This window comes from Heterodontus francisci, chromosome 3, assembly GCF_036365525.1.
Source record: "Heterodontus francisci isolate sHetFra1 chromosome 3, sHetFra1.hap1, whole genome shotgun sequence".
In the NCBI taxonomy this organism is placed as follows: domain Eukaryota; kingdom Metazoa; phylum Chordata; class Chondrichthyes; order Heterodontiformes; family Heterodontidae; genus Heterodontus; species Heterodontus francisci.
The window spans coordinates 22,152,435-22,164,736 of NC_090373.1; the positions used below are offsets into that span (position 1 = coordinate 22,152,435).

A 12,302-nucleotide genomic window follows, 5' to 3' on the forward strand; every position below is an offset into this window, starting at 1 on the left:
GGCTTCTAAGTTGCCTACATTACAACAGTGACAACACTTCAAAGGAACTTTATTAACTGTAAAATGCTTTAGGACAGCATGAGGTTGTGAAAGGCTATATATAAATGCCAGTTTGTTCTTTTTCTTGTCCGTAATTGATACTGACATTGGTTGCAAAGGGTTGGGAAGCTTTTATTTTCCCATGACTAACATTTTTTTAATTGATGATCAGAAGCAAGTAGGATAATGCAATATTTCCTCCTTTTTGAAAATCACCTTTTAATGTACTATTTAAGTTACTTTAATAACTTTAATCTTTGTAAAAGGCAGAAGGTCGGAAAAAATCGAATGCAAAATGATTAACGGGAATGAATATATGATTTTCTTTCTGCAGAGTCGCAAAACTCCGTGATGAGCTGATGTTGCTGAAGTCTGATTGTTCATCAGTGTACAGTAAAGGACGCTCCTTATCAACAGAGCAGACCCAGCTGATGATGGCAGGGTTAACTCAAAGCCTGAATCAGAGCTTCTCCTCAGGTTTCTCCCAGAGTTTGGCACCATCCTTCACTTCCAGTTTATCTCGGAGCTTGACCCCTGGATTGACCCCAGTTCTCACCCCCAGTTTGCCAGTGACACTGTCCTCCGGTTTAAAACCTGTCCTGGCACATGGGTTCATTCAAGGCTTTGTACCCAGTCTGGACACAGACACAATCCAGACCGTGAAACTGATGCAGATCAGAAAACCATTAATGAGATCACAATTCGTTGACCAGACTCTAACAGAGGAGGAGATCAACATGAATTTTTTGCAGGACCTGTTAAGTTGGGTGGAAGATATGCAGGTAAACAGTGCAATAAAACATTTACTATCTGGTTTGTTTTCTTTTTACCATGTTAGTTTTTACGGCATTTGCATTCTATTTACTTTCGTAATATCAGGATCTCACCAGTGTGACCAGATTATCATTACATTTTTCCTGTACACTCAACCCTTTTTTTTTTCATTTTTCTTTGTTGAGATAGGGCTTTGACTTTAAATAATTCATCAATTTTTGCATTAGATACCTTCCAGGAATGCAATGTTGTTGGAGCATGGGAGAGAACTAAGATCAGCTTGATGTCTTCAACGGTGTAAATGAATTTGTAGTATTTCCCACTAGACCTCTGGCTGGCGCGAAATCTTTCAGCCGTATGGAACTGAATTACAACCAGTGCAGATGTTCCACCCTGTCCTCACAGCAGGCTCTTTTACAGTGTGGCTTCAAAAAGCTGCAGAAATTCTGATGTTCTTTAAACAAAAGACCTACATTTCTGTCATACCATCTCTTATCTCAAAACACTGTTTAAAATCTGCATTTATATCTCACCTTATCATATCTAAGAACACCGTCTTAAGTCTGCATCTACATTGAACCAGACCGTGGCTGTGATGAGACAGCAGGGCTAAGGATAGGCTGCCCGATTGTTGCTCTTGCAAAGAGTCTGCATATATCTGATGGGCCTCCTTTGGTAGTGTGAACTCGATTTTTGATTGTGCTGGTTAAGACATTTCTCATTAATTGTGTTTTATTTTTTAAAACAAGATGCAGCTTGATCGAGCTGAGTGGGGCTCTGATTTACCAAGCATCGACAGCCATTTAGAAAATCACAAAAATGTCCACAGAGCAATAGAAGACTTTGAATCAAGCATCAGGGAAGCTCGAGCTGCTGAGGTAACTAATCTGAGAATCATCTTAAATAATTACACTTTTTTGTTTCACTTGGCACTAATTGGACTTTGTTGAAAGTATTATTTGTCCAGTCCCGACAACTGTTGTTAATAACTCCTTTGTTTTGGTCTCAAAGACCCAAGAGTGGGTGAGTGGGTCTAATTGGACAGCTCTTTCAAAGGAGCATGATGGGTTGAATGGCCTCCTCCCATGCAGTAAGACTTTATGATATTCTATGGGGCATGAGGGTCTTATGGTGGTCAAGTAACAGTTTGTTGTTGTGTCTCACTTTGCTCATAAGCATGAAGTAATGTACCACCTTATCAAACAAGGAAAAACTCCAAAAGCATTGCTGTTTCAATAGATCCTGGCTTTCATTTGGAAGTGCCATTTAATGTTTTCATGTGGGTTTTTTTTTGGGGGGGGACCTTTTTTGATATTCCCATTTTGATAGCCATAAGCTCTTAGAAAATCAATCAGGAAAGATTGAGCAGGTTGGGGCTCCTTTCACTTGGACAGAGAGGACTGATGGCTGACCTGATCTACGATATTTAAGGTTATGAAAGGGTTTGACAGGGTAGACACAGCGAAGCATTTGTGAGGGGGTGGGGGGGGGGGGGGGACCAAAACTAGTGGCCATAAATGTAAGATAGTCACCAGTAAATCCGAGAAGGAATTCAGGAGAAACTTCTTTACCCAGAGAGTGGCTAAAAGGTGGAACTCACTTCCACCTGAAATAGTTGAGGCGAAAAGCACAATTCCATTTTAAGGGGATAAACATGTGAGGAAGAAAGGAATAGAAGGATATGTTGATAGGATTTGATGAATTAGGGTGGGAGAGCTGTGTGCGAGGAAATGCCTACTGGCATCACCCCTGAACAGCCTCGCTCTGATTTTAAGGTTATGACCCCCTTGATTTGGGCTCCGTACCAGAAGAAATAGTTTCTCTCTATCTAACTTTGCAAGTCCTTTAATCACCTTGCACACATCAATTAGATCATCCCCTAATCTTCTATACTGAAGGGAATACAGGCTTAGTATGTGCAGTGCGTCCTCATAATTTATCCCTTTTAGCCCTGGTATCATTCCAGTGAATTTGCTCTATACCCCCTCCTAAGGTGCAGTGCCCAGAGCTGAACAGTTACTCTATATGCAGTGTAACCAGATACGCGACTGTAGTGTAACTTCACCCATTTCTGTTCCTTCCCTCTTATGATAAAGGCCAGCATTCTGTTAGTTTTATCAATTATTTTTTCTATCTGTCCATTAACATTTAGTGATGGTGAAAATACAGGTAAAGAGATGAAGCTGAGGCTTTTGCTGGGTGGCTCATTATTCTCAACTGAATGTACGGTTCCACTGCCAAATGAAATCTTGGCTGGGATTTTATGTTGGTGATGGGGGTCTCAATGTGCGGAAAAAGTGACGTTGAGAACCCTGCATCGCCTCTCCTGTGGGAGGGCCACCGAATCTGGTGACAGTCAGGCCGTGAAGTGGACAGTCGCGGGCCTTCCACGGGATCAAGGACCCCGGCATCGGAAGTCCCGCCTTCAGAGAGCTGCCAACCAATCAGAGGCTGAGAGCAGTGCCACCGTGAAGGCAGTGGCTGCTGCCGTGGCGCAACTACCCGAGGCCCAGGAGCAGCGCTAGACCCAGGGCACGGGTAGGTCAGGGTGGGAGGGTTCTCATGGCATGGGGGTGGTAGGGCGGTATGGGTGGTGTGGGGTGGTAGTAAGGGCATGGGGGTGGCTCTCAGCAGGCCCAACCCCCCTTCCCGATGCCAGATCCCTCTTTTGGGCACAAAATGCCTTTTAACAAGGGACCCACGTTTCCCCCCCCACTCCCCCGAGCCAGGAAGCAGGCCACACGGTCTTTCATACCATGTGTAACGACAGGTCTGCCACTGCATGGGTAATTGCGGTGGTGGGATAAGTCCCTTAATTGGGGATGAATTGCCCAGTTAGGGGCCGCAATTGGTGGCTGACCAGGAAGGTTGTTCACAGGCCTTCAATCCCCAGACTAAATTTTGGCGGTGGTGGGAATCCCACCCTGCCTCCAAACCCGCCGCAAGGGAAAGCATAAAATTCCACCCCTCCCTTTGTTTTGGATTTTTACCTTCCTCTTGCAGTTGTAACGTGAAGGTTTTCTTCTTTAAATAGGGACAAATGACCCCACCTCTTTGTGAGAGTTATTCCGAGAAGCTGAGCATGCTGGAGAGTCAGTACATCAAGCTCTTGGTGAGATTTTGTTGCCACTTCCATCTTTACACTGTTACAGACGTTACAATTGTATTCGGAATAATTCATTTTATGCGTGTTTTTTTTGTCTATTTTCTGAAACTGAAGGCCACGTCCAGGGACCGAGCCTCTCACCTCGATAACTTGCAGAGTTTTGTGTCCAGAGCCACCAATGAGCTGATCTGGCTGAATGAGAAGGAGGAAGAGGAGGTGGCTTATGACTGGAGCGATAGGAACTCCAGCATGTTGAGAAAGAAAGAATATCATGCTGTACGTAACAGTCGCGGGTGAAGCTACTGGCTTGCAGTTACTTTTTGAAGGACATGTGACTGAAAAACAGTGGTAAAAATTCCCAATGCCATGTAAACAAAAAAAGAACAAACTCGATTTTCATTACCTCAGGACATCCCAAAATGCTCCACCACCAGAGGTAGTTTTGAAGTATAGTCATTGTTGTAATGTAGGAAACATGGCAGCCAGTTTACGCACAGCAAGATCCCACGAATAGCAACGTGATGGTGACCTGATCATCTATTTTTATTTCATGTTATTGGTTGAGGGATAATTATTGGCCAGGACACTGGGTGGTGGGGGGGGGGGAAACTCCCTTCAACTAGTGCCATGGGATCTTTTATGTCCAACTGACTGGGGGGCAAACGGGGCCTCTTTGATGTCTCATTCAAAGGATGGCAACTTTGACAGTGCAGCATTCTCTCTGGAGTGGGACCTGAACCCACATGCTTCTCCTCTGAGGCAAGAGTGCTACCCGCTCAGCCATGGCTGATTCCTTGCAACAAGTAAAAATGGAATCAGTCAACCGTAAGCCAATGTCTGCTGTTGTGCAGTTGATTTTGAAATCTTTTTCTTTGCATTTTGGTTTCTGCATTCTTAGCTGTATTTTTTCTTGCCCTCACCGTTTGTGACAGGAATTGATGCGAGAGCTTGAAGATAAAGACTTGCTCATGCGATCAGTCCAGGAGATGGCAGATCAGCTCCTCCTCAGCCGTCATCCCGCCCGGTCTACCATCGAGGTACGTGCAGAGAACTTACTCGAGTGTTGTCCACTTGCTGGGCTTTGACAAGCCTGTTTGGGCTGCTTACTGTGCTGCGTTGCGTACGCAGCTCGGTGATGGTGCTCATTTTAATCCTTTTCAGAGGTGAGAATGGAGCTCTTCTGTTTTAATTTCTCAGGCTTTCAAAGCAGCCATGCAAACTCAATGGAGCTGGATTCTACAGCTCTGCTACTGCGTGGAGAAGCATCTGAAAGAAAATACATCTTATTTTGAGGTACATGTCTAATTGATTCTATCTGAGTTGATAGAAGAAGTCTTGTTGAGTGCTGTGTGCGCTTGTCTTATTGTCTTTGTGTTTTTTTTTTGCCTTCTCTAGTTTTATAACGATGCCAAAGAATCCATGGATTACTTGAAGAACCTGCAGGAGACGATAAAGAGGAAGTACAATTGTGACAAATCCAGCAGCCTCCTGAGGCTAGAGGACCTGGTTCAGGATTCCATGGTAAAACTCAAACTGATGCAGAGCAGCAGGTTTCAAAATACAGAAATGGGAATTGTAGCAGCAAAGGATTGCCTCCAGCAAGTTTTTAAACAGAAATGTGTTTAATGAAGCGCGCTTCAGAATAAATGCATTAACTGAGCATAAAGAGCATGTATTCCAGTATGAGGTAGTTTTAGCCGTGTTTAGGTTTCTAAAGGGACTAGGTAATGTATACCATGATAACTTGTTTGACCTTGTCCAGAGCAGTAGAACCAGAGGGCATGGCCTGCGCTCAACATGGGTTAATTCAAAACTAATCTGCACGAACAATATTTCAGTGAGCAAGCAGCCAGCAAGCTACTCAGTTGTCAAGGGCAATTAGGGATGGGCAGCAAATGCTGGCCTTGCGAGAGACGCCCGCATCCCATGAAAGAATAACAAAATATCTATGGAGTAGGCTCCCTAGGGAGATGGTGAAGTAGTTAGTGTAGATTCATTCAAATGCCAATTAGATAGATTTCTTTCAGAAAATTAAGATACAGTGTATGAGTAATTGGAGACATGGCGTGTGTTAAGGGTAGCACATCTGAGAGGAACAGATAACTTTGGACTCTGGTTTCCAAAGCTCTCCCCCACCAGCGGTTTTCCTCGCCTTGTGTCTCGGTCTGTTGTAGACTCATTGATAGAGATTAATTGTTGTGATAAGTCAACAACTCCATTATTGTTGGATCATGTTACCAAGAGGACGGTAGAAGCTGAACTAGCTGCATCGTGGTCTTTTTTGACTCGCAATTCCTATTTTCTTAAAATAGTTTTTTGCCAACTTAGAGAGGGAGAGGCTTATAACAAATATAAATTCCGTCAGAAGTTGTATATTGGTGTGTTAGAGTGAGAGGCTAGTGCACAGGTTTTATATTAGCAATTAACCATGAATGTGTTGGATCATACTCTATGACTTGTCTGAACTATTTGAAAATAGTGGGTTGAGTTGTGAGCTTGTATCTTGTGTGGCGAATGAACTATAAGATGCAGTTACTACCTTTGGAGTACTTTGATTTCTCTCTTTGATATGCTTCTTAAATATTAGATCAAATAAACTCGCTGCACAAAACTGTTACAGGCAAATGTGCAAGGTGTCCATTGGAGTTGAGTTGGGTCATTTGTTTGAAGAACACTCATACCCTTTTTGTTTTTTTTATTATGTATTTTAGGATGAGAAAGAACAACTTCTTCAGTACAGGAGTAATGTTGCAGGCCTCATGAGTCGGGCAAAGACCATTGTCCAGCTCAAACCCAGGAATCCGGAAAATCCCATCAGGATATCTATCCCCATCAAGGCCATCTGTGACTACAAACAAATTGAGGTTGGAAATCAAGTATTGAAGGAAATGTTTTATTGAAACACAGGGCCATAAATATAAGTTAGTTGCCAAAAAATCCAACAGGGAATTCAGGAGGAACTTCTTTACCCAGAGAGTAGTGAGAATGTGGAACTCGCTACCGCACGGAGTAGTTGAGGTGAATAACATAGATACATTTAAGGGGAAGCGGGGTAAGCACATGAGGGAGAAATGAATAGAAGGATATGCTAATAGGATAAGCTGAAGAGAGGTGGGCGGAGGCTCATGTGGAGCATAACGGTCAACATGGGCCAGTTGAGCCAAATAGCCTGTTTCTGTGCTGTAAATTCTATGTAATTCTATGCAGTTGTGAAAGTGATTGACTGTTACAAATAGGTAGATTAGTGTAGGGGTTATGGTATTGAATTGATAATCCCACCATGGCAAGACATGACACTGAATTCAATAACTCTGGTAATTCTTTGAGCACTGAAGTTCCCTGATTGTCCTAAAAATCCACTAATGGGAGCCTGCCACCCCCATCCAGTCTGGCCTTTATATAAATCTAGTCCCACGCTATGCAGTTGACCCTTCAATGCCATCTGAAGTGGTCTGGTAAAAAAAAAACTATTGTTTGAACTCACCCGCTGAGCATCTCCGCCTTGTCACCTCTGTCCATGCCTTTTAAAACCTCCTGAAGAGCTCCCTCTTTGACTACGCCTTAACCTGCTTCTCACTGCCTTTCTTTTCTCCACACTTGTCTTTAATCTCTATCCAATGCCCTGAAAAATGCTCCAGGATTTATTTTTGTAATGAATTTGTCAAATTGAGAACCATACAAAATCTTTCCCCAAGACTTTTAGGACTTCTTGACTGAATTACACCATAAATACAAAAATATAACTACTTTGAATATATAGATGTTAGTATTTACTCACCTTTTAATGTAAAAAGCAAAAAGCAGGGGAGAACCTCCCAGTTCCTGGGAGGGACTTGATTAAGAATTCATTTAATCTTGTACTGAGTGAGACGGATCATCCCTTGTGGAAATCTTAAACCTGCAATTTAGTTTGTGATCTTTCATTGGGTAGTGATTATGATACAATACATACATTTGCAATTTGACTTGTGCAAACAAAAACTAATTGATGCACTGTCAGCCTTGGCTTTCATTATCTACAGTAAATACTGAGTGTTGCTGGGATCAAATGGCCCACAACAGTCTAGTCCCATTTTTTCTTGTTTTGCTGTAAATTGCTGTATTTATTACACAACTGTGCCGTCTATACTTGCACTCCAATAGGATACAATTCCAGATTACAATGAGTTATGAAAGTTTATGACTATCAGGATAGGCTGAACAGGCTAGGGTCTTTTCTGTACTAAAGAGAAAGCTGAAGAGTGACCTGATAACAGTCTTTAAAATTATACAGGGGTTCAATCAGGTTAACGTAGAGAAAATGTTTCCACTTGTGGAGAAGGCAAAAGTCAAGGGTCATAAATATAAGATAGTCATTAATAAATCCAATAGGATTTCAGGAGAAATTTCTTTATCCAGAGAGTTGTGAGAATTTGGAACTCGCTACCACAAGGAGGAGTTAAGTGGTATAGCATAGATGTATTTAAGGGGAAGCTGGATAGGTTCCTGAGGTAGAAAGGGTTATGTTGATCGGGTGAGATGAAGTAGAATGGGAGGAGGCTTATGTGGAGCATAAACATCAGCGTGGATCAGTTGGGCCAAATGGTCTGTATCTGTTCTGTAAATTCCATGTAATTGTACTGAGTCTGTTGCCAGGATAATTAAAGATTGTCGAACTGACCTACTGTTACTGTTGGATGTCAAGACTAGTAAATGACTTTGCTTTTACAGTGTAATACGAGGGCTTTCAAGACAAGTACTGACCCAATCTGTTGTCCCACTGATAGAAAGATGATGGCATACAGCTCACTACCATTCCCATTGATCGAGCAGTACCACTGAAATTGAGTACTGACATTAGTGGCAATGTAATGGAGGGCAATGGAGCCATGTGTTCAAACCTTCTGAATCTCAGCCGATCCTCTTGCAGTTTAAAAATAATGGAGTTTGTATCTTGCACCTGTATTTTTTTTGCTGAATCATACAGCACAGAAAGAGGTCATTCGGGCCATCGTGTCTGTGCTGGCTCTTTGAAAGAGCTATCTAATTAGTCTCACTCCCCTGCTCTTGCCCAAAAGCGCAGCAATTTTTTCCTTTTTGATTATATATCCAATTCCCTTTTGAATGTTGCTGTTGAATCTATTTCTGTCACCTTTTGACATTCTCTAAAAGAGTATCATTTTTAACTTTGACTTTCTCCGATGTGCGAGTATTTCTTGGTGGCAGGGTTGCTAATCCTTCAGGACCCCAACGAGCAACCCAGGAGAAAAAGCAAAGGCATTAAGAAAAAACTTTTGAACATTATGTTTTGTATGATTTTGATTACTAGTCATAAAAAATCGGACATGGGATGAAAGGCTGTTTGCCAACAGTAAAGAATCATCCAGTCAGGTAATGAAGAGAGTGTTCACTTTCCAATTGGCTGAAAAGATGGCGTGTGGAGAGGAATGGCTTGTAGGGAAACCAATGGCGGGAGTGTGGGAGCGTGGAAGTTGGCAGTCATAGGTCATGTGATAAAACAGTGAGGAATATGCCAACCGGATGTTGGCAACCTTACCTGATGGTATCAAACACCGTCAACGCACTCGGATCCATTCATCCATTGCCCGTGTGCTTGCTGACCAGCATTAGCTCCTGGTATGACAACTCCTTAATTTCAGAATTGCCATCCTTGTTTTCAGATCCCTCCATAGCCTCTCCTCTCCCTATCTTTAATCTCCTTCAGCCCCACAACCCTCTGAGATATCTATGCTCCTCCAATACTGGCCTCTTGAGCACCCTAATTTTAATCACTCCACCATTGGTGGCCGTCCCTTCAGCTACCTGGACGCTAAGCTCTGGAACTCCCTCCCTAAGCTTTTCAGTCTCTCTACTTTGCTTTCCTCCTTAAAGATGCTCCTTAAAACCTACCTCTTTGACCAAGCATTTGGTTATCTGTCCTAATATCTCCTTGTGTGGCTGTGTCGTCTGTTGTTTAATAATGTTCCTGTGCAGCATCTTGAGACGTTTGTACTACATGAAAGGTGTTGTATAAAGACAAGTTGTTGACTGTAGCAGTATTCATGATTTCTCCCAACTGTGAATGCAGTGTTTGGGAGTTTGGAGAATTTCTACACTAATTGTGTTCTTTAAACAGATAACCATCTACAAGGAGGATGAATGTGTGTTGGAGAACAACTCGCACCGAGCCAAGTGGAAGGTCATCAGTCCCACTGGGAATGAGGCCATGGTCCCTTCGGTTTGCTTTTCAGTTCCTCCACCAAACAAGGAAGCTGTCGAGATGGCAAGCAGGTAATAAGGAAGCATGTGTCTGTGTTTTTTATGGCTGCATATCATGATACCACTATTCCCAGCCAGAATGATGATGATTGGGTAATTCCCCCTGTCAGGCATACCTGGAGACTGCACTGCAGTAAGTAACTGGGAGTGTAGCCATCCTCCAATCACTGAGAAATAATCCTACATTAATCAGGAGACAATGCTGTAGTTTTGGTTATGAGTTCTGTTTGCAGTTTGTAGGGATGCTTTTTAAATAGACTATAAATAAAATTTGTTTGCTGTAAAATACACTTTTTGCTGTGAATCTTCTGCAAATCCCACCCAGCCTCCTATTCATTGACTAACACAGTAATGTCAATAGATACGCCAATTTTTAATTCCCCAAAGTTAGCAACCCAGATGAAGGACCAAGTCCATTTAGTGAAGGACAGCAGCAAGGTGGAGTAGCATAGTAGATAAACGAGGAATGATTAGGTGATACTGAGTTTGGATTATACAAACTTGGAGACTAGAAGGGGAAGGGGTGACTCGTCTGTGACCAATATTAATAACTGAAATAGGCATGGGTGTTGGGGGGGTGGGGGGGGGAGGGGTGGTGTGGAGGTAATTGGCTTTAAAATGGGGTCATTAGTCATATTGTTTTCTTTCTGCAGCCAGTTTGAAGGGGCCTGGACTTAGGCGGCTGAACCATCTGCTGTTTCAGAAGGTTGGGTTCTGGAACATACATAAGATGCCGATTGCTATTATAGGGTGGAACTGGTTGGAGCAGGAGCCCTTGCACTTAGCCCACTTGTTCTATTAGCGAGACACCCCAAAGAAGTGTGTTTTAGATGATGTTTGTGGCGTCAGAAGGAGCAGAAATGCTTCATAAGTATGAGCTACTGCAACTGCAAACCCAATTCCTCCCTGCAAATGGCCGTCAAATCTGTATATCTTTTAGGAAGGCAGCTCGCTGGCTTTATTTAAATGGCCTCAGCCTCAAAATGGCCCCGGCACCTCTCTCTTTTCCAGCCATAACTAGTCCTCTGTTGCCTCGCAGTATATTCATTATATAGCTTCTATCGATTACCTTTTCAAATTTTGCAGTCAAATTATGCTTGCACCAACTTTTTCCCCAGTAATTTGACAGAACTAGCTAACATGTCTAGTTGAATACATCCAGGTTTATGTTGCGCTTTATCCTTATTCAAAAGTGTTTTGCTGCACCCGACTCTGCACTAAAGGAGTAGAAATGTGGGCACTTCATTTATCATCCAGAAAAAAAAAGCAATATTTTGTCTGCTGTTTCTTCATTCTCCTGATTGACCAGCTGAAGGTTTGATTTTGGGTGTTTCCCGTACTCCTATCTCTTGGCCATTTCGATGAGGCCCTGTCTGCTCTCTCAGTTGAATGTAAAATATCCCATGGCACTATTCAGAAGAGCAGCAGGGGAGTTCTCCCCAGTTCCCTGACCAGTATTTATCCCTTCATCAACATCACGAAAACAGATCATTAGTCTTGTTGCTGTTTGTGTGCACATTGGCTGCCACATTTCCTACATTACAACAGTGACCTCACTTCAAAAGTACTTTATTGGGTGTGACGTATCTTGGGACATCCTGAGGACACACAAGCCATTGTAGAAATACAAATTCTTCTGATGTAAAAACCCAATGTTTGTTTTTACATGGGTAAAGTAGGCCACCTTGTGGTCTAACGGAGGACTGACCAAACTCTCTGTTGTAACTCCACTTACCATTCAGAGAAAAGACTTTAATTGTTTGGTTAACATTCCCCTTTCTTCTTAGTCTTGTCAATTTCTTACTTGGCAATCATTTTAGTATAGCCATTTCAGGAGCTGCTCTCCATTGGCTGTAAGAACTTCACATAGAATGGTCTTACAGTTTCAGTCCATCACATAATATAGGTTAAAAGGGCAAAACTGCCTGTTAAAGAGAGAATGAGGACTTGCAGTTATATAACATTTCATCACATCTTCTATGTACTGTTCAAAGTGCTTCAAATACCATTGAAGCGCAGTCATGGTAGTTAGGTAGCTGAATGTGGCAGCTGTTTTGCACACTGCAGTCCTCTGTAAACAACAATGACGTGAATGAGCAGTTAGTCTGTTTTTGGTGTTGGAGAA

The 12,302-nt window shown here is 42.6% G+C and overlaps 1 protein-coding gene across 10 annotated transcripts in view; it reads left to right on the forward strand.

Annotated features, from left to right (window-relative positions):
* The window catches only part of dst (dystonin), a 666,855-nt gene that overhangs the window by 291,003 nt on the left and 363,550 nt on the right, over positions 1-12,302 (forward strand). For all 10 annotated transcript variants that reach the window (XM_068020163.1, XM_068020162.1, XM_068020167.1 and 7 more), the window contains 9 exons: positions 374-821; positions 1,563-1,691; positions 3,848-3,925; positions 4,034-4,195; positions 4,852-4,956; positions 5,117-5,212; positions 5,315-5,440; positions 6,631-6,783; positions 10,035-10,189. In XM_068020163.1, the coding sequence (XP_067876264.1) occupies positions 374-821; positions 1,563-1,691; positions 3,848-3,925; positions 4,034-4,195; positions 4,852-4,956; positions 5,117-5,212; positions 5,315-5,440; positions 6,631-6,783; positions 10,035-10,189 (1,452 nt within the window). The remainder of the gene's footprint in view (positions 1-373; positions 822-1,562; positions 1,692-3,847; positions 3,926-4,033; positions 4,196-4,851; positions 4,957-5,116; positions 5,213-5,314; positions 5,441-6,630; positions 6,784-10,034; positions 10,190-12,302) is intronic.